At 44.9% G+C, this 23,313-nt stretch overlaps 1 protein-coding gene across 1 annotated transcript in view; it reads left to right on the forward strand.

Annotated features, from left to right (window-relative positions):
- Nucleotides 1-23,313, forward strand: part of LOC125945040 (uncharacterized) — an 87,962-nt gene that overhangs the window by 20,616 nt on the left and 44,033 nt on the right. The window contains exons 4-8 of the mRNA XM_049666595.1: nucleotides 2,828-3,005; nucleotides 4,872-4,987; nucleotides 9,832-9,982; nucleotides 13,863-14,081; nucleotides 21,402-21,572. Coding sequence (XP_049522552.1) covers nucleotides 2,828-3,005; nucleotides 4,872-4,987; nucleotides 9,832-9,982; nucleotides 13,863-14,081; nucleotides 21,402-21,572 — 835 coding nt within the window. The remainder of the gene's footprint in view (nucleotides 1-2,827; nucleotides 3,006-4,871; nucleotides 4,988-9,831; nucleotides 9,983-13,862; nucleotides 14,082-21,401; nucleotides 21,573-23,313) is intronic.

Raw genomic sequence — 23,313 nt, forward strand, 5'->3', positions numbered from 1 at the left:
GCAAATTTATTTATATTCCATTTTTGTCACTAACGCTCCGCGACTGGTAAAAAATGTTCAGTTCACGCCCACTTCCTGTCTCTCACGCCACGTCACGATAAGCATTAGTACTCTCCATCTTATAATGACGTGTACGTAATGACTATTGACAATGAGGCCGAAAAGTAGAAGAAAAATTATTTATGACACTTTGCCTTTGTCGTCATTAGCTATCAGCAATGGGTGAAAATGTTCCTTGCCGCGCCCACGACACCTGTCTGTCACGCGACTTCACAATATCGCTAAAACTCACCACGTCAGAATGATACTCTAAAGATGCTTTATTATCAAATAAAACTGAAATATTCTGACATAGTCAGAGACTGGGCCCGTTCCGAAAGGAAGAGAAGATGACTGCCCACCGATGGCACTGGGGCAAGCCACTGGAAGCTTCCGGCGAAAATAAAATTCTTTACGTATAATAAAACTTTGCGAGGCAGTGTGACGTTGTCAAGCCCTTTCGGTATGTACACGACATTACTCTGTTTCACTAGAGATATTCCGTGGTGGCATTCTTATCGCCCCGTTGCGCGCCACCACGATAGTCGACGAGCAACCGCAAGCTACGCAAGGGGAAGCGGACCAATCGGAGAGGCCGGAACCGCTCTTCTTACCCAATTATCAACTTTCACTGCACTATCTCTGTCCCACTAAATGCATCTCCACTTGTGCGCGCTTTTCGCCTGTCAGCGAACTAGAGAAATATAACCTGTCAGGGAACGCAATGCTATTCGCTTTGATATCCTAGAAAAGTCACCTCTTGTAAACGAGCGAAGTGTTTGGACTCTTCAGTCACCGCCCGTGCTTGGGTCAGCGTGTATATGAATTTGTTAACGAGAGATAGGAATAAAATTATTGTGGTATGCGTTATAAAATAGCAAATCACAGTGATTTACGTTATAGCGCCATTGGGCCTGTACAAGAAGAATGTCGTTCCCTGGAATTGTTCGACAGACAAAAATCTACCAAAGCTGATTCTGCAGAAATAAGTCGCGAAGGTTTGCGACCAGTGGCGAAGAACTTTTACGAAGGAAAAGCTTTGTAAATAGAGGCCTCTGCTTTATGTTATTGCGCTCATGGTTTGATTGAAGCAGAGCTTTCTTTGCCTCTTGATTTTGCTTTTCCACTGATGCTGTCGGGAGGCGGTTAAGGGCGTGCATATGCATGGAAGTAGCGCCGCAGAGAGGAAAGGCAACGCGAGAAACTCGTTTTAACCGGTCCATCCTGTTGCATGTGCACATGGACTATGGAACTCGGAGCTCCCTGGACGTTGTCATAATACCTTCTTGACAGCTGCAGTTATCCGTGGCCCTCAGAAAAAGCATTGCAGAAATCGCAGCGCCTACCTTTCTATTAACGTACAACGGTACACAGGGCAGGCGGGTAGAATGGTAGAAAGGAGGTAAGAAGAAGAACTAGAGGATGGGTAGAACCGACGCAGTCACGAAACGAGTGAATGACAGCCTCATCACTCTTCGCTCACTGTTCCCAAACACTGCTGGACAAATTTAAATTCCAGGAATGATGTGGTACGTTCCTGCTATTTCTGAAAAATACACGCCCTTAAAATTTGTGAAGTGCACAACTGACGCACGGCATGCACGCACACAGCCGCATTTAAGCTCCGTTCGTCTAGGCGACACTACGGAACCGGTTCACGTCAAATGAACACTTCGGTGCCCGCCGTGGTAGCTCTGCTGCTATGTCATTGCTCGAGGTCGCGGGTTCGATACGAACGCCGTCACTGCATTCTAATGGGGGTGCAATAAAAAAGTGGCTGTGTATTTAGATTTAGGTGCAGGCTAAAGAACCCCAGGGGATCAAAATTGATCAGGAGTCCGTCACGACGGTGTGCTTCCCAATTCGATTGCAGTTTTGGCACGTACAGCCCCATAATTCAATTAATGTTTAACGCTTCTGCCACGATGCGATGTGCCATGTGAGGAAATGACAATTCTTACCTTCTCGGAGGTGTTGAACGATGGCGCAAAAGGATGCCTCAAGCAAACGCGTCGCGCTGTGTGCTGTGTGTACTACGCAGACAAACAGCAGTGGTGTACGCAAGGTTAGACTAAACGATGAAGAAATTAATACATTCGCCGTAACATCACCGGTAATAATCCTTATTCAAAGCAAACAGCATAGCAAACTTCGCTTACAGCGATTTCCACAGCGCGTGGGATCCAAATATTTTTTCGGACTACGTTTTCCTAATAAAGATTCTTCTGTAAACTTTATTTGTTTATTGTATGTTGATTTGTTCTGCTTTTGCACCTTTTCGCGCTATACACATAAATAAAGTAGATATTTCATTGGCATTTACTTCGAAGCTTCCTTATAATGCAGTGCCTTCAGGCATTTACAGTTTTATTAATCGAAACAAAACGGGGCAGTATATTTGAGATAAGCGAGCAGATCAGCAGGAAGAATGCTCCAGAGTTTGTCCAAGCAAGAACACGGTGTGTCTGTTTATTTGTGTAAACTTAACCATGCCTTGGAGTTCGTTTTTTCATAGCAAAGAAATAGCTTCGGGTGAAATGATTTCAAACGTGCTTTGGTCTTTGAGCATGTGTTACCTCCAATACCGTCAACCAACTCGTTTCCTGGATAATTTCTCCATTATCGTTGCAATATCCAACTTCAACTACGCTTCCCTGCATACTTGTTTGTTATTAGATATGTGGCCAGTAACTATTCACGAACACTATAGTGTCTATCGACATCGCCATCATTTCAGGTGTACGTGCAGGCATCCTCTAACTTCCTGTCATGCTTTTTGTCTTATTAGCACAATCAGCGAAGATGCCGCCGTGATGCAACTTGTAAGCAACCCTTCGACGAAGATGTATTTGGATGAGCTGTGGGACCGTTACCGGATCTACCACTATGCTCAAGTGAACGGAAGCGTGTCTTTTAAGCAAGTCGTTGCTTCCAAAGCTGTGTCATTAGCAGCAGCAGGGTTACAGGTGAGTTTCACAATCTGCAGGCAGTGATGTTTTGTGTTGCTACGCGTCATAATTTCGTATCACGCGTACAAGGCACTGATTGCACGCGAAATCCTGACGTGATCTAAAACACACTCCCAGTACTTGCCTGTGTCAGAATTACATTTACACGGAAGTAGTCGCATGTGGGCAACAGCACAAAAAAAGGCAAGAAGACTCGAACTGCAGTTGACATCTACTCAAATCGAAGCGTTCTTCGTGTGAGTGGGATCATGAGGCATGTATATATATATATATATATATATATATATATATATATATATATATATATATGTGTGTGTGTGTGTGTGTGTGTGTGTGTGATTGTGTGTGTGTGTGTGTGTGAAGTGTAGATGTCAAGGTATAACTATTAGTATTAAAGAGGAGCTTGTCATACGACATGCGAAAAAAAGAATTCATTTGCAGTACGTTATACGCGGACTGAATATGATATATGCATAATTACATGCCGTACATCATATATAAATTATGTTTTTTAATATTAGGTGGACATACATAGTTTAATGTTGTACTCGTGGTGTTTTTGATGCGTTGGTTAGTTGTGGCTCAACTACGGATCGAAACGCATCACGTGACGCAACGCACTGGTTTGCCCTCGAGAAACGACGTTCGAAGCCGCTTGTCGACGCACGCCTCCGTGACAAATTGTTTGAATATCAGGCTTGAGTGCTTGAGGTCCGGCGCTCGAACTCTTCCATCGGACAGTTTTTTATGTTTATTTAATTATTTAGACCACCATACTTTGTTGAACATGGTAAGTTTACGAAGTCGCAAAGCCGCTTGAAGCCAAACGGATGAAATTTAGCCAAATCCATGTACCAACCATGATTGCCGTGCTGGCTTAATCACCCTACTTGCACGCCGCAGTTCCCTTTTGTATACATTGATGCAAAAGCGTCAAATGGCTCATTGAGCGAAAAAGCCTTGCGTCTGTCGTCTGTATCAGCGAAACGGCGCCCAAGCTCCCATTGCCATTGGCTGCGACGCCACGGCACGAACGCGCCTCGACGGAGCAGTGTGGGCGAAAGGGGACACCGTCCGGGACGCTAGCGCCAGGTATTGCGTGAGGGGAGAGGGCATCGCAGCGACGCCACGTCATCCTCCCTCTCGTTCTGGGAAGCCTATGTTATCCGCGCGTTCCTTGTCCGCTCAAACTCTCGCGACCGTTCGATCTGAGCCTCGTTAAGGCCAAATCAAAACGCGCCAAGCGTCTCAACGCGCTCGCTTGCCCGCGAGGAGTTAATCACTTGAAGGACTGCTCAGCGGCATTCCATTGGACATTAATGCTTTCGCATTCACAACTCATAAGAAGTGCTTAGGCATCTTGGAATTTTTTGGTACTAAACTGTATGATTGAAACCATAAACTTGTAAACTAATTCTTCGCTCGACCGTTCCTAAATGGCGCCACCATCCCATTAAACGTGTTTGGCTTTAGAGGTCAGGTACGTACGAAAGGTGCCTCGAGGTCGAAAGAAAACCTTTGTTTGAAAATGCATGTGTGAGGTTGACACTTTCTGCTGGGCATTATTTTGTTTGTTCTAAGCAGCTGGTGTTAAATTGAGCAGGAATGGAACCTGTCGCTTTCCTTTCACACTGGTATGGTCAAAACAAACTGCTTATTTGCAGTTTGTTTGCAGGTGGTAAGTCGAGGTTAAAAATTGAAAAAGCCTGCTTTTTTCTTCAACTGAATATAAATTTGGAAAAAGTTGAAGTTTTCAGTGGATATAAGCGGTGACACCTGGCGAAAACACTTAACTTTGGACTTTGGCGACATTGTTGTCAACACATGTGTGTTGCTAAATTTCTGACTTTTTTTTTCCTGCAGATGATTTCACGCCTGATGAATAATAAGAAAGACCCGAAACTTCGGCCAAGCTACACGATTGTCCACTTTTGGCTACCTGGTATCGCAAGTGCTATTCACCTCGGAAAGCAACTGTCGTAAGCATTGCTTTGCTTTAAAAAATCCATATTGCAATATCACCACCATTCTGAGAGCGGTATATTCCCTTCTTGAACCCTACTGTGCAGTTAGACTGATTCACTTAGATGATGGTGTATCTTGAAGATCTTAGCGTGTAGTCGTAAGCGGTTACAAAGAGGTAATGACGTGTCTAATATGTGAACATGCACAATATTTTCCGGGACTAATCGCGGAGTGCAGAAATATACGTCGGAGATGTCTTACCTTTCTGCGCGATGCAATGCGGTATTACAAGTCTTGTTTAAGTTTGCAATACGCGCAAGAACGCTAATGGCATTTCGCCGAACGAAGTTCTACATGGCAATGTTGCATATACATATATTTATTACACACAATTTTTTTTGTAACGACGCTGCCAATTCATAGTTCTCGAACAGCACGTTTTGGAAATACGGCCAACTTATACACAAAGTCTGAGGAAATCAGCTTACAATACCTACTGTACTTCATATAAGTGGAATAAATGAAACATTTTTTGCGTAGGTGTATGACAGAAAAATGTGTAATAAATTCGAGGTATGGCGGGTACTGCTAGCCGCATTAGAGAACCACTTAAGCGTAGCTCAGCAAGAATCATGAGATTTCTTATGTTTAAGGATATGCGAATTTCGACGATGCGCTGAGCAGTAGGAAAGCTAATTTTCCCTGCGTTGTCACAAAATCCAACTGTGGGGCACATATTTGTCCCAAAAAGAAGAAGTTTTACACTTTCAATGGCTGATACCACATTCTACGTGAAACATAACGGTAGGAAAAAGTTTCCCCGTTTCTTTGCAGCTGAACGGTGTTGATAAGCTTACCGCAAGAACTGATGGGTTTTAGTGATTCTGAATACTGCTCCTTTTATGGCGGTAATAAGTTGCTGTGTTAAACAGAAATTAGGGCTAGTTTGCTTTCCTTAATGGGTTGACTAAAGCACAAAAGAAAAACAGACGACGGCAGAAACAGGACACTCTGAGCGCTACGTGTATCTTATTTCTGCTGTTTTCCTTTGCCTGATTCGCTTTCCTTTTGCTATGAATAACTGCGATAATCATTACTTACTCTTTCTTCTACATAGTTTGTTATTACTTACTATTTATGCGCAAGTATTCCTTGGCGAGTATCCCAGCCCCGTAACGCGACAGTGTAAGACCTTGCATCTGCACAAAAATGCGCAATTTGCAAACCTAAGATATTCAATGGTTATAATATTGTGAATGCAGATGCCTGTAAATGTAGCTTTACAAGTGATAAGGATCAATTTAAACAAAAAATAAATCAATAAGAGACAATACCCATAGGGATACATAGGGCTCCTTAGAACATGCATGGGGAAGCTTATAGTAGGGGTGTGCCAACTGAAATTTGGGGTTGTGCGAACTTGAATTTTGGGAGTGGGCCAACTTCAAATTTGGATGTGCCTTAACTGCATTTTGGGGTGGATCAACTTAAATTTGGAGGTGTTCTAACCTATAATTTGGGTGGGCAAACTTAAATTTGGGAATGAGCCAACCTAAGTTTGGAGTTGGGCAAACTTGAAATCTGGGAGTGGGTCAACATATATTTGGGGGTGTTCCGAATAGAAATTTTGCAGTGGGCCGACCGAAATTTGGAGGTGAGCTAAATATAGATTAGGGGTGGGCAAATGTAAATTTGGGGGTGGCCCAACTAGACATTTCGACTTAGGCCAACTGAAATTTGGGAGTAGGCCAACTTCAAATTTGGGAGTGGGCCAATTTGAAATTAGGACGTGTACCAACTGAAATTCGGGTGGTGGGTCAACATAAATTTGGGGGTTTTCCAACCTGAACTTTGGGGGAAGGCCAATGTAAACTTGGGGTGGGTCAATTTGAAATTTCGGCACGGTCCATTTTAAATTTGCGCGTGGGCCAACCTATCTAAAATTTTGGGATAGGTCATTTGAAGTTTATGGTTCTTCAAACTTAAATTTGGGTGTGGGCCAGCTTAAAATTTCAGACAGGGCCAATATTAATTTGGGGGTGCATAAACCTAAATTGTGGGGTGGGTGAGATCAATTCAATTCTGGGGTTTTGCCTGCTAAAAGCACGATCTGATTATGAGGCACGCCGTAGTGGGGGACTCCGGAATAATTACGACCACCTGGGGTTCTTTAACGCGCACCTAAATCTATGCACACGAGTGTTTTCGCATTTCGCCGCCATCTAAATGTGACCGCCATGGCCGGGATTTGATCCCGCGACCTCGTGCTTAGCAGCCCAACACCATAGCCACTAAGCAACCACGGTGGGTGGGGGTGGGTCAACTTAAATTTGGGGTGGGCCAACCTAAATTTAGGGATGGGCCAATTGAAATGTGGGGGTATGCTTACGCATACTTAGACAACTCCAGTGAAGTTACTACATTCTTCTTTTCGTAACCTTAGTCATCCCAATGTCGTCTATCTATTTGTCAACCAGATAAAGGTACGAAATGACACTATTGTCCGTGCTACCTTTCCACTAACGTACACGTGCTGGTAAAATGAGGCAATGAAAAAGAAAGTTTCATAGTGGATAAGGTTCGGCGTTCTTTAACAACGATTTAGCTAGGAAGAGCATTCTACCAGGGCCATCATAATTGTGAAATCCTGCTGCTATTCTTTAAACTCGACCGGACGATTAGTACCACATTGTTACTTTGTGGTCGCATGGGAATACAATTAGCGTAACGTTGTCCGTAACATGCAGGAGGGCAAAATAAACAGAGTGTAGAGTTGTTTCTTGCCTTATATTCTTACGATTCTTTCAGGTTTATAAGTTTCGTCAAGTGATAACAGGAGAAGCTGAAAGAAATTACATCAGAGATGAAGAGGGAAATTCGCGTAGCCAAGCATGCTTTTAGCGAATCTATCCAGCTGACAATCAAAGATGACGCCAAGCAATTCTGGAAGCACGTGAAAAGAAATGGAAAAGAGACCACATCCATTCCGTCACTCGTCTCTGAAAACGGCGTCGTCTCTGACGACGAAGCTAAAGCGGAATACTTTAATCAGTATTTTGCTTCCGTGTTTTCTACTGCGATGCCTAGCAGCGATGATCGCAGAAGTACCCCGCGAGAACAGATGGCACCGATGGGAGATATGGAAGACGTCGTTATCAGCACACGTGGCATAGAGCTGTTACTATTAAAATTGAATACTGCCAAAGGCGGAGGACCTGATGGCTTCACAAATCACTTCTTTAGAATTTGTGCCCGACCTATAGCTTCTTTCTTGAAATACTTTTTGAAAGATCACTGGCAGAAGCTTCCCTGCCAAATGATTGGAGCATTGGCGCAGTGGTTCCACTTCATAAGTCTGGTCCGTGAAGTGAGGTAGTTAATTAACGTGTGTTGCATGCAAAGTTTTAGAGCACATTTTATACTCTAGTATTCTAGCACATATGAATCTGTATTCCCTATTTAATCCCTCTCAACATGGCTTTAGAAAGAAATTGTCTTGCGTAACAGAATTAATTGAATTCACGCATGATATTACCAGTGCTACAGATAAACGATTTCTATAGATTGTATATTTTTAGACTTCAAGGAGGCATTCGATACTCTGTCCCATTCTTTGGTTATTGAGAAACTTAATACCTACGGTATTAATGACCAGTTATTGCATAGATTGCCGAATACTTAAGATTGCGGAAACAATACCTAGTTTTGAATGGTTCTGAGTCATCAAGAGTAGACGTCACTTCTGGCGTCCTTCAGTGCTCAGTTCTGGGTCCATTTTTGTTTCTTTTATTTATCAATGATATTATCAATGATATGTGATACGCTGATGATTGCGTCTTGTATAAGTATATTAGTTGTGAAGGTGATTGCCGAATATTACAATGTGATCTCAGCCGCATTGCTCAGTGGTGTTTTAAATGGCACATGAGTTTGAGTCTAGATAAGAGGGTTATCATGTCATTTAGTAAGAAAAAAAATGTTTGTTTCAGTATACCTTGGATAACATTGCATGTCACGGGTGTCCTTATATAAATACCTACGAGTTTATTTTGCCATGATTTAAAATGGCATCGTCACGTTAATCATGTAATAGCAAATACAGGAAAGGCATTAGGATTTATACGGCTCAACGCTAAAAACTTCAGTATGGCTACTAAAAAGCTACTCTTCAAGACCTTCGTCAGGTCTGTCAGAATATGCATGCGAGGTATAGGACCCACCGATGCTTGGTGACAAGGAACGCGTTGAAAGAATAGAAAAGTTAGCTGCAAGATTTGTAATTGGAAATTATAGTTTTGCTTTTAGCGCCACACAAGCAAAGAATAATTTACAATAGAAATCTCTTGACAATCGCAGAAAAAAACTTTGTTTAAATAATTTCATAGTACCTTTCATTCAACAGTTGTTTTAGACGGGCAACGGTACATACTTGAACCTTATTATGCATCAGCTCGAAGTGACCACACTCGTAAAGTACGAGAAATATTGTGCCACAGAACTATTCAGGATGTATTTTTTTCCTAGAACTATACGGGAGTTCTACCATCAAGCTTCCATCGTCAATAGTTGATGTAATATCGAATGATACATTTTATGCGTTTTTGAACTGATGCGACATTATTTATGTTCCTTTTTATTCCTTTCTTCTTTTCTTTCCTCTGTGCATGCGTATAGTGACTGTTATTCTTTGAACATTACGCTTACGTTATGTACCATATTGTATATTTGTAAGTTATGGAGCAGGAATCCGCTTGACGTTATGTATTCCCCCCTACTGTGATGCCTTTGAAGGTGCTGTGGGTATTGCATAAATTAATAAATAAATAACTAAATGTTTATAATACATGTAATGGCGCAGGACGAGCGTATCCTTGGACATCTTTGTTCTCATTGTGCACTATCACCGGCCGGATATTAACTTAGCCAATTGCCGTATGGTATCACCAACTATACTGTCTCCACGCCTACTGGAAGCTTCTCTCCGGCGAGCTGAATACAAAGTCCGCATGGTAAGCAGTGGCTCCTTTCGCTAAAAGGCATGCTTGCGCTATTGAGACAAAAACAAAACAAAGCACGAATAAAACATTCAGAATATAAACTAGTTCTTTAGAATGTCATAGAAGCCAGTCTTTTGCATAAGTCAGCAAATACATTGGATGCTAAAATTTTTGGAACATGTTGGAAATACATTATTGCAGAAATGAACAAATGGAATTTCCAAATGAAAATATTTTTGAACCGTACGAAATTTGCTAGAGAACGGCGAGTTAGTTTAAGTTTTTCTCCGTGTGATTTCGAACGATAATGTTGCCCAAATGGTAAATTGGGATTACGAGCAGCGTTTCAAGGACATAATGTGTACAGGAGCGTGGCTATATACACGGCCTTGTAAGATTCTAGTGTCATGAGAAACACAGTAAAAGCTCAAGATCTGTCTTCTTGGTTTCAAGAGCGAATTTCTTTTTTTTTTCGTTCATGAACTGGCACCACAGACGATAAGAATAGCTATGAAGCGAAAACAAATTCTTCGGGTAACCAAGGCGACTTGTCCGATAACAACCCTGACAGTGCAAGGCCAGCTGGAAATAATCTACATGGCTTAGTATCTAGGAAAGTTAATCCTCAGGCCATCACAATATGTCACCAACAGATCCTTCCCGAATCTATTTCTGAGTCCGATTCGCATACTGAGAACGTTCGTAGACCTAAGCTGCAGGATATTTTCAGGACCATTGTACTCTGTTTCCAGGATGTTCCTGCATTTAGTTTAGTTAGCAATGAATGTAATTAGGCGTCGATAAGTTACGTCTCTAACAACAACTTAAGTTACGTACTAACAACAACGTAAGTTACGTCACTTCTAAGCTACCATTCATGTGAGCTACACGCTTGGCGGTAAAGCGTGCAGCATGCATTTTTTATGTGAAGACATTAAAAAACACTGAAATTTAAACGTTATTATCACCATGTCAGTTAATGCAAGTACAAAAAGAAAGCACCACAGTATTTCTTTATTGTGTATCGAAGTTATGCAAAAAATATAAATATTTAAGACCAAAAATGCGGTCATAAAACATTAGTATGTCTTGCATAAGTACAAGTCAGCTGTAGCAGCTCGGTAAACGCACATAAAATGAATATGAAAATATTATTTTTTACCGCCAATAACATTCGACAGTGCTTGTTGTATGCCTCAGTTCTGCACGTATTTACTAAATTGCTTGAGGCATCAGTTGCTATACCTATACCATCTTTATGTGTGCAGCAAATCACTAACTTAACAATGAGCTAGGCGGAATGGTACACTACAATGTAAAACGTAAGCACTACGGATGGTCATGCTGCGGTCATGCTGCAGGTTAGGGTGTGAGGGAGGATGAAGGCGTCGCAACGGCTTCAAATTGGAGCAAGAATATTGCAATGCCTCGATAGTCGCGCATAATCCAAATGGTTCAGCCTGTCTTGATTATATTGAAATGACGTTTAGATAGCGGATAAATTACTGAACATGTCATTGCGTGCTGGAGTGTTTTTAGTTTGAAACGTGACATTTGTTCAGTCACGTTGTTTGAGCTGTTCTTATACGTGCTTTTTACAAGAAAGTCTTTGATCCCGGGGTCCACGATTAACTTCGTCTAACGGATGTGACGTTCGGCGCCAACGAGCAGAACTTGTTTTCTTGACACCGATGGCGCCGCCATCTAGGAGTCCGTTTGAGTCACGATGAGTCCGTTAGTGCCACGATGTACTACTTCGTGAAGCGAAGTAGTACATGGTGGCACTAACGAGCGCCGATAGGGAGCGCTTCGGTAGTCACAGGGGAGAGGACGCTCCAACGCGGTATAGCCCGGTGCTGGCACTTACCGCACATCGTTTGTCTTTCGAGTCGGATTAGCTTGCGGCGCCTCGTCACTTACGAAGTGCAGCCTCAGCATGCATCAGCAGCGCTTACACGCCGCCTACTGCTTCACTTGCGATGGCACCAACTAAGTAAACTGCGCTAAGCGGCGCAGAAACGCAACGGAATCGACGGGCGAATCTCGCTTTGGTCCGGCGAGGTAGACGCTAGCATGAAGCAGAACACCTTGGTGCTTTCGCAGCGCACCTTGCGAACTCTGCCGCTATCATTCCTGAAGCTCAGCGCGTCGAAACTCAACTGCCTGCCCAAGACAATACGGATATGGACCAAAATGATCGTACCGTCGCCGAAGCGGCGTGGCAGCTGGATGCCACTCGCCAACAGGACGCCGTGCGCCAAGCCAACCTGCCACACAGTCGCCGGCCCGCAAATCATGCGCCTTTTGCTGCAGCGGACCGTGAGTTCACGAAGCGAACATGCAACAGCTTCTGTGGAGACACGTTTCACTTTCGGGTTCTACCGATTCCTGTATTTTTTATTAATTCTTAGCTTCTGCTATTTTATTGTTTTGAGCTGAAGAAAGACGTCCAGTAGTAACAAAGATTTCTGAGAACTTCAACAGGACGCAGCTGCACATGCTTTACGCAGCTGCAACCTGGCAGCTGCGCGAACCTTCTGGTCTGGTCGGTACTGTTCCATGGAACGGTACATCGGTGTAGCTGCTTTCTATGGCAACAGCGAACTCCGCCAGCTATACGATCGGCCGGTATCCTTTATCCTCTGGACATTCCCAATGAAGCGCTGTTCATAGTTGGACTGAGTCCACTTAGCCCCTTCCTCGCCGCAGCATCAGGATACAAGTGCGTCGCCGTCGCGATTAGCGATGGCCTCGATACCGAACATTTGCGCAGTGAATGTCACCGACATTTTTCTAACGACATCGTCATGCATTATGGCGCTTCTCGGCATCTCCCGGGCAATAAAGGCCGGTGCTTCTTGTCTCACGTCATCCAGGACGTCCTTCGTCCATTATCTATCCACCGCAAGCTGGCAACTGCATATCACCCACAAAAAAAATGGACTCACTGAGCCCCTGAGCCAAACTTTGAGTGATATGCTGTCAGTGTACGCTTCTGCCAACCACGCCGATGGGGACGCAACTTTGGCCTTATGTTACTTTCGCCTACAACTCGTGTAGGCATGACGGCACTCGCTATTCATCGTTTCATCCACTATGCGGGCACTAACCTTCTCTGCCACTAGATACCTAACATCTACAACTTGTGTTTGCGATGCCATTGCATGAATCGCAGAGGCCATTATGTAGCTCTTGAGCGGGTCACAGTGTCCCTTCCCTGGATTCGCAAAATGTATTCAATGATCGCTACCGCAGGACAGTCTATTACTCTGCCGTTTCCTCGTGCGGCTCAGGTCTCCGTGCCGCCGTGCCGGTCTCCGAAAGATCATTTCGTGCTACGACGGTCCCTAGAGAGTCTTACGCAAAGTCACCGATGCTACTTATGAAAACGAACCAGTCATCAATCCAGCGCAGTCTATGCGACCACCCTCGGCTATCAGAGACGTAGTGAGACAGCGCGCTACAGCCACAACTTTTCTGTCCTCACAAGCACGGGCCGTGTTGGTTTGCTCGCCCCGGGAAGTAGTCTTGCGAGACAGCCGAAAGGCTGTCATTGTCGCTAGGACAACTACAACGATGTAACGCATCCAAGCGCTTTGATTGCATCGCGGTGGTTTATGTTTAAAACCTTGTAAATATTTGTACGTAGACGCTATCCGCGTAAGAAAGAATCAGCTAAAAAAAAGAGAAAGTCCAAATGCTCCAACTCGAGTTACTAAGTAGGTGGTGTTTGTTGTTTCATTATTTCATTTATTACTGGCGTACGGTGACGCAGCTCTAGAGATATTATTTCGAACAGTTTGTTGCCCATGTATATTTGTAAGCCCCAGCTGTTACTACGAATTGTTCCGACATCCCGCACCATTGAGCCCATTCTTTTTGTGCCCTGCAGACCGACAGCATCCTTTATCTTGCATCCTACTACCGCAATTGGCCTTCCACCACTCTGTGTGCTGTGACCCTCGCCATGGGAGGGCGATGGTACACGCCATGTGCTCAGGGTAGGTTAGTGATGAACCGGCCAGCAAACTACTCACTTGGGCACAAATGCGGATACAGCTGCGGAAAATTCAAGATTCACCGGGACAACCAAATCACCGACATTGTCAAGGTACGCATAAAACATTTCGGTTTCTGAGTAACGCTTAATGAATCGAACACATAATTATACCAGATGTTTCCTTAGCGCGCAGCTCTTAGGCGCCCGTTCCTGTGCTGAACGTCGGCGTGCCTCGGCATCCCTCGTAACCGAGCAAACGAGCACAGCGAAAGAATAAAGTGAACGCGGAGCGCAGCAGGAAATCAAAGAAAGCATCCGGCGGAAAGCGGAGGTGGCGCGGAGGGGAGGCGGGCTACGCATACGCTGAGTTCCCATCACGTGGGCGATCTCATCTGCGATTCCGAGGGGGGGGGGGATGGCAGGGTGGCGTGGAGTGGGGAAGGCTACACTCGTCCGCGGTGTCAGCAGCCTAGGTCCGTCCGCGGTACCAGCGTGTGTGATGGGGATCACTGCTCCTGCAAGGGGCGATGGCAAGCGGCAACGAATAAGGCGCGATGTGACGCTCCCTTGTGTGATGTCGCCGCTGACACTGGTGGCACGATTTCCTTGCGAGTTGTGTAGATTGAACGCATTTGTCGGAGTCCATGTAAATCAAACTTTCAGCCGAGTAAGTGCTCGACATTAAATGCTCCAGAGCTGGAGTTGGGTTTACTTTCATCCTATGCAGCCTCCAATCTAATGCAATGTTTATGATAATCCAACTTAAAGGCTAAAACTTTATTTTTCGGCAATGTGTAACTATTCATTACCCTTCAATCAATCAATCAATCAATCAACCAACCCACAAATGATTATATATGCATTACATCGCTAACCGGCTATGCTGAAATGCAAGAACCTAATAGGCGAATACGACAGGGACGCTGCTTCACTTAAAGAATATGTACCTCGTGTGCCACCGTGGCACCTATTCATTCTGGGGGATTAGCCAAAAATGGGCACCAAAGTATAGGGGCTCCCACCAAAGTGTTAAATCGAAGGAAATAAATTCAAATTATGGGGGTTTTACGTGCCAGAACCACGACCTGATTATGAGGCACGCCGTAGTGGGGGACTCTTGAGTAATTTCGAACGCCTGTGGTTCTTCTCTAAGTGCATAGGGGTTTTCGCATTTCGCCCCCATCGAAATGCGGCCGCCGTAGCAGGGATTTGATCCCGTGACCTCGTGCTTAGCCGCCCAATACCATAGCCACTATGCAACCTACGGCGGGCAAGGTAAACAACTATTCAATAAAAAATTTACATGGTCTCTTATGCTACCCGTAAGACGACTTGAAGGCGAAAGCCGAAGTGATGATGCATTAAAGAGGGACAGATGACGTACACACCTCCCTTAATTCACTTAGTCTGCATGGCTTACTCATCCTCTTAATTTACTTAGTCATCCCCCTTAATTCGCTTAGTGTACTTTCCTTAGTCATCCCTCTTAATTCGAAAGGTGAAGGATTCGACTCCCCCTCAAGGTGGTGTGTTCGAGTGCCTTAATTAACTATATCTTAATTACCTGTGCCTTCACTAACTTCGCCTTAATTTCCTCGAAAGGTGGTGGGTTCGACTCCCACCATACGTCGCGGGGTTGAGTGCCTTGGCTCTCTCCTAATTAACTGAGCCTGATTTATCTTCGCCTTCATTAACACCAAAGGTAATGGGTGCGACTTCCACAAAGGGTCGCAGTTAGACTCCCACCAAAGATGAGGGTTCGTAGCCTTTTTGTACCTTTCCTGTCGCCGTCGCGTTTTCGCTCCTCTGATTGACTAATGAGACATATGTCTTTCGCCTTAATAATTGGATGAATGTAAATTAAGCAATTTTACGCTGAATAACAGACGTGAGCTTACTCGCGCTATGTCCCTCGACATACCTAGGTTGCATAGGTCAGTTTGCTGCAACTAACATTCGGCACGCACATCAACTTCGTATATATAATCCTAAGTATATGCACGCAATATTTAGGGAACCGTCATCGTATTCTACCTGTACCAACATACGGAGAGAAACGTGGGGGTTAACAAAGAAGCTTGAGCAGTTAAGGACTGCACAAAGAGCAATCGAACGAAAAATTATAGGTGTAACGCTAGGAGAAACGGGTGTGGATCACAGAGCAAACGGGGGTAGCCTGCATGTGTTCTAGTTTTCTTAAAAGGCAGGAATAAGCTGTGCATGCCATGCAACGCCTAGCGCGGAGGACCAATCGCATATTAGAGTTAAAGAAGGACTACCAAGGAAATGCAAGCACATTCGATGGCGACAGAAATTTGGTGTTGCGATGAAATTGAAAATTTCCTGGAAATGACGTGTCATCTGGCGCAAAGAAGGGGTAATTGGAGATCGTTTGGGAGATGCCTTCTTCTTGCAGTGAACGTAAATAGGCTCTCATGATGACGATAATGATGATATCTGCTGAGCATGTGATCGACTCAGCAGCAGAAACAGAAGCCATATAACTCGTGGAGGGTAGGCGAAAAACGCTTTGCTTTAAATCGATTCTGCGCGCGTATGTGCCGCTCCTGCGCCGTGTCGTGCATGCGCTTGTGTTGTCGCCGGTTCCCGTACATGGCGCTGCGCGCTGCTTGAGCCACGAGCTCGGGTGCTTCCTCTAACAGTGGACCCATCGGTACAATTTTTTACAGAACTGCTTTAAAGGCGCGAAACAAACACAACTTATGACCGCCCTCCCCCCCCTTCCTAATGTACGCGCGTGTATGCTTGTGACTGGACTTCTTTAATCTGACAGCTTTAGCGCTGATCGTGCATGTGCGTTGCTGTGTGTAATAAAGTGAGCTTAGTCTTTCAGGTGAAGGAAGGTGGTTTTACGAGAAAGCATAACTTCCCACGTGCGTTTTGTTGACGGTAGCAGACCACACTGTCAGAGCTTCCGGTGTGGCTGTTCATAATTTTACACCTTTTGTGGTCAAGTTTGAGCGTTTGCTTACTAATATCAATGATTAGTAGAATACTGACAAAAGTCTGTAGCCGCCCTTTCGAAGCGGGCATATTGTAAAAGCTAACTTACTTTGACGCCAGTGGGATAAAGTATTACTTTGCAAAAGGAGATGATAACTCTAAATAGCAGTGATCAGTGTCAGAATATTGTTCAAAGCACTGGCTTATTATTTTGTCTTGCGTACAGGCCTGCAAACAACCTGCCTTCAATAACTCATTCTTCGTAGACACAAAGTTCGATTCACTCGTGGCGCAGGACATTAACCAAAATCTCGTCTTCACCTACGACGGCGCTTACAACCTACGTACAAAGGTGAGGAGAGCCGCTTATGCCAGAAGGCCAGACATGTTTCGAAATAAACGCTGATCTCACCTTAATAATCCTTTCTCGACGTCTACGTTAAACTGCGTAGATATGAGAAAGGCCATTGGTGGTCGCGCCCCCACAACGAATAATATAACTCTCTACTGCACTCTTCTTGAGAATACATTAAAAGCACTTGAACATAGTGGGAGAGGACCGGTTTATTAAACACTGAAGTAAGTTCAAAAAAAAAAACTGGTGCAGATCTCATAAACTGCACGTCGAAGAACAGGCTATAAGACAACGGCGAATTAACAGTAAGTTTCTTGCGTGAACATATGCATAGAATGTAACGTTATACCCACAAATATACCAATGCAATAATTAATTTTGAGTATGTAATTGTTATAGATTTAATAGGACGGTAAAAAAAGTTATGACGTTTCGATTCTTACTCAGAATACTTGGGAAAAATCATATCTAGGCCACTTAAGTTTTCGCTGATAGGCTACGTATAAAGGCGAACATTACCAGCAGGAACAATTCTGACGCTGGTTTCACTAATTAACTTTAGAGTATCTGACAATGAGGCCCATTTAGTAATCACCAAATTGAAGCCGACCAGTAGCGAAATCATGTCTTCTCCACCATAAACTGACCTGTAACTTCAATAGACCATTTGGAAAGTGGCGCGCGCCACCAAGCGGCGGCACTGACGCATTATCCGAATATTTAGGGAAATCACTGCGTCCTCTGCTTCTCGCGTGGCCCGTCGCATTATAGCAGGACGCAGCGGGACCACAATTTTCCACTGTTTTAGTAGCTTGTTCAGTGCTAGTAGATTACGAGGGGACGCATGCATAAAGGGATCAGATGCACGCTTGGAGAACGAGGGGTAAGATTTGCTGTGTCGCGTTTTTTTTTTCTTTTTTGCTTTTTCAATGAAAAGTGGCACCATGTAAGTGCGTGTAAACAAAGTGCTTGTCTTTGCAGCACCTCACTCTGATATGCGCATTTCCACTGCATGAATGTATAAGGCGAGCGTTCTGTTTTACGGGCATGGTATGGAAATCGTTTCATACGCTGCCAGCTAGGAGTTTTGGCGTGTTTGCACAATGTGAACATATCACCGCATTCGCTATGCAACTTTCGTTTCGGTGATGGGCTCTCCGAGGCTTCCTGCAATAATATTTCTCGCTGACGTAAGCCTGTATTATAATGAACCAGTTACTTTCCCTAGAACGTTCTGACTGGAGTTCCCCGGTCGACTATACTGTGAGCCAAAGCCATTTTATTGCGACAGCAATTATATGGACACCCCAAGCTGATTTCTGCCGTCGCCGTCGCCGTGAGGTTTCGTATAAAGTCCAAGGTAGATAAAATCGTCGCCGCGCGCCGTATGCCGTATGTGCGAGTGAAAGCGCTCGAGGGACGCACGCTTTCACTGATAGAACGCACGGCGGAGAGCATACGCGATGTCACCCGTCACGGGAAAGGTCGTGGCGGGATGGGAGGGAGGGAGGGAGGGGAGGCGACGTTGAGCTCCGGCACCAAACGCGTATCTTGAGACCGGGCGCAAGGGGAACTGGTGACTCAATCTCCCACGCGAAAGGAGGAAAGCGGGAAGGCAGCGCGGGAGTGAGGGGTGTTGCTTCTACTCTGCCAGCAACTGCGTACTTTTACTTTGCGCGGCTTCGGGCAGTCGCGCGCGCCGTATCTTGAAAGCAGTCTCCACACGGCTCTGACCTTTGTATGCTTTGTGATTTCGCCGCTCAGGGTCTGTTGAAGCGATAGACTGCACGAACCTTCGCTCGCTGCTGCTGCCGCGCTTGCTCACGCCAGAGTTTTGGCAGTGGTTGTATGCGGTCATCGAGTGTGATCTATTCATGTTTGCTTGTGCGCGCTGACACCATGCTTGTTAATTCCGATAGTAAACGAATGTGTCCAAGTTTCTGCAGCCGATACAACTGCTATCCTTACTCCCTATAGCTATGAATTTCCTATCGCAATTGATGCTTCGCCTTTCAGGTGAAACTGCCAATTTGTTCCAAGTGCCTACGTGTTGTCTTGACACGCTTTCAGTCCTTGAACTCGATCGCCGCTAGCCCCACGGCTTGCGTCGCATCAGTAAGACTCCACAGTGATTTTCCTCTGGTTTCTTGCGTGAAACAGTAACTTACTGACGTAAAGTATTGGGCTTGCGAGTAACTACAGTTGTCGCCATTAAAGATGCATTGCGAGGGTAGGAGCCACACCATACAATCTGGCGTTGGTATTGTACCAACAGCTGCACACCCGCCATTTCCAACCTGTTCTGACATGATGAGGCGTCGTGTTCGACTTCGTACTAACTGTCCGTATATTGCATGTTGTACGATGGCCGAAGCCACCGGAAGGCCTCAGTGGATCGCAGCGCGGATTGCGTGTGACGATCGATGCCTGTCACTGCGACGCCTCCGCCAACGGTGGGGTTCCTCGCCGGTCTGATCATTCCAGCTCAGGTGTTCGCCTCTATCGCTACTCACAGCGACATAAATATCGCCTATACAATTTGTTTACGATACGTAATCGCAACAGAGTGAAGCTTCGTCAAATGAGCGCCTGTTCTACAAAGAATGGCGAGATAGGGAACCGCAATGCGCAGGGCACTTCGCAGGCGGGCAGCATTACACTGACCATGTCGGCAAGGCCGCTCTCTTGGTTTGCACGTTTGCTCTTCGCACCAACGATGTAAAGGCAACTAATTTAATTTATTTACGCGCGACACAATCATACAAACGTTACTTGTGTTGGGAAACAAATAAGCTGCCTGTCACGAGCTAGATCGGAAGCACCGTCGGCCGCAGCTGCATGCAGCGTCCAGCTAACTAGGCCTGCTGGCTCTATCGATGGCTTTTCATAGGACGGCGCATCGTTGTGAGGTACTGGTCGCTTACCTAACTGTTATTTTATTGAGTGTTTTTGTGTAAAACAAAATAGCTTCCTCTAGAGATGCTTTTGTACTCATTGGTGAGGATATGAAGTCTTCCGAACGCACATGAATGAGGTTTCTGATGTGGGCTGAACGCACGTCACTTGGTCGTTCGCAAACGCGTCTGAAGGGTCCAGAATCGTGGTATGCGCAAGCCGGAGCACAATGTTCGAGAGCAGTGCGCAGATCGGACGCCGGATCGTAGCGAGTGTACCCTGCATTTTTTTTTAGGGGGGGGGGGGGGAGGTGTTGTTTTCCTCAGGCGCCAATATATACCCCACCTTTTCACCGGGTCGTTGGCTGAAAACCCGGCCTACCCGGTGTGCTAAAAGCGGAAACCGACCCTCACAATTCCCATGATTCCTTTTTTTTCATAAGCGTCTATTGTTGCCCGAGGATAAGTGTTCGCACCTGGGGCCAGATTCACAAAGCTTTTCTTTCGTATGTTCGCTTTGGCATTGGCTGTATGCCTTCGCTAATGATATGTCTGGCGTCCGGATTGGCTAAGATTCTTTCTTACGAAAAATTCTAGTATAATAAGTTCTTGCGAATTCGGACCCTGTTTTTCTGATATACATTAACACGCTTTCAGTGTCGTTTGCTAATGTATAAGATTATTCGCTGATGATTACGTAAATGCAGAAAAATAACCTTATCCAAAACATACATATTGCATTCTTATACCTACATATTTCTCGTTACTTTGACACTTGGGTAATGGAACCAAAGACTAAAAATGTAAATCATTGAGCCTACTATGTCCCAAAGACCAACATCGACTGCAATCCGTTCGTCGTATATCTGCCACTACATGCGTCCTTCAAGTCTCCGGTTTAAGAACTCTCGCGATGAAATGTGCCTGCTCATATAATACTTTCTGTCCATACTGCCAGTCCTGTCTGTAATGCATCACGGCCCTGGGTGTATATGAATAAAAGAAATAGATAAATAAGTTATTAGAGCGGCCGCAAACCTAAGCGCTAAAATTTCGCAGTTTTCAATAAAAAACGCCAACTTGTCGGCGTCAAAAATGAAACATGTCATTTTCTGATGCTTGGTGTAATTTGTGACACTGTTTTCTTCCTGACATCTGTCCTGTCCCAGTACAGCTAACCATTTCTTACAAGTTGTTTTCTCGTGCTTGCTAACCCAGCTATGCAAGTCCAAGAAGAACGCCACGAATGTCGCCTACACCTTGGCGGCCGTGGACATTCAGTTCGAGGATGGCAACGGTGTCTGCGGCTACGGGTCCTACCCCCGACTGCGCATGCTCAAGAAGCTGGCGTTGTTCTTTGCTTACAACTACACGTCAGCCGACAAGGAGGCACAGTGCTTTTCCGTCACCTAGGAATGCGGGCGAAAACCGAATTGAAGAGCTCCTTTCAGCGTTAGCGAATAAATTGATAAAATTGATTTTAAAACATTCAGCGCGCCAGTTTTTGTATTATTGTCCGTTCAATATTTCTTGAGTGGCGCATGATGTAGGTAAGCGGTTTCGTCGAATCGTTTCTGAAAGCAAGCTTAAACAAATTTTTGTGAGTGGTATATAGCTCGAGTGGGAGATAAAACATTGCCGGAATGCGTAAGTGTTTCTCAAAACAGTGTGGGCTACATTGTTTGTTACGGCCGTGCTTGCCAAGACGTGCTACAGATTCCAGCGCCCTGATTAATTAGAATAACTCACGTGATCACCATCTAGAGGGCTGGAGTAAGCGGAGCGCCAAGCGAACCGCACAGCACTACCACATGGCCCCTATAATTTTGCAAAGGATGCACGTGTTTCGCAGGAGCGGTTTGCTCTTTGGTAGCGTGAGAAGTTACTCTTCAAATGTTCTCAAGCACGTACGCGCGTGTTTTGATTTCTCTGTGGAACTTAAATGGTAGCTGCGGGAAAATTTCAAGAAGATAACGTCAATGTGAGCTATATGTCCTTTTCAAGCTTACCATAATATTTAACTGTGCACATTTCAGGAATAGCGCGAAGTTGCTCACTCGCGTTCGGAAAAGTAATTTAAAGCAATATAACAGAGGAACCCTGTGGATAGAAAGCATGTCAGTGTAGCTAAAATTGGGTGAACCATGTGTACATATGCATTCTGACAAGGAATGCGTGTTGGAGCTCGACAGAAACTCTCTGATAGCGTAAGTGGCGACAGAGAAGACGAGACCGAATTGGACGAGTCAGCCACAACACCTGTGAATTCCAGTGACTGGAAGCACAGTGGAACCGCAAGAACTCAGTTTGTTTTTCAAGGAAATCCTGGGATGGACTGTGATGTTGCACTGGGTGTGTTGCCGCGTGCTTCAAGACGCGAGAACAAGCTTATGAAGTGAAGGAAGCGTAACACTATATCAAAAAACTAATAATTTGTTAGATATCAAAGTCCTGTAAAAAGGGTGGTTCTTGTTTAAAACAACTTTTTGAAAAAAGTCCCCATGGCGTAGTCGTTCTTGAATACACAGTTCCTCAGTTGAGGGGTCAAATAAAGTGTAGTAATGAAAAGATAAAGGAAAAAAATGTGGACAAAACAATGCCGCCATGTGTACATTCAACGTGTGACACAAATAAACGAGACTGGTCCAATAAATTATTGTACTTACAGATTGAGTTCTCCGTGACATTATCACCTACAAAGTAGTCCCCTTCAGCATTCACACACTTCTGCATTCGGTGCTGCCATTGCTGGTAACAGTTCTGGAACGAGGTTTCTTGGAAGGCCCTTCAGGAGATTCTCCGCTTTTGCCTGAAGCTATTCAACTGAGGTAAAATGGGTACCCTTTCAGCAACATTTAACTTTAGGAAATAAAAATAAGTCGCATGGAGCCAAATCAGGTGAATAAGAAGCATGCCCCATCACAGTAATGTTTTTGCTGGTCAGAAACTGCTTGACAGATAGGGCCGTGTGAGCGAGTGCATTGTCCTGGTGCAACAGCCATCCATCACTCCATAACTGTGGCATTTTTGTAGCGTTAGCTACACTGGCCTAGCCAAGCCCGTTTCGCGCGGCACATCAAGAGCCGTGCTGCGCAAGGATCAGTGATGTCACACGGCTTGCGCACCGGAG

Source organism: Dermacentor silvarum, chromosome 4 (assembly GCF_013339745.2).
Source record: "Dermacentor silvarum isolate Dsil-2018 chromosome 4, BIME_Dsil_1.4, whole genome shotgun sequence".
In the NCBI taxonomy this organism is placed as follows: domain Eukaryota; kingdom Metazoa; phylum Arthropoda; class Arachnida; order Ixodida; family Ixodidae; genus Dermacentor; species Dermacentor silvarum.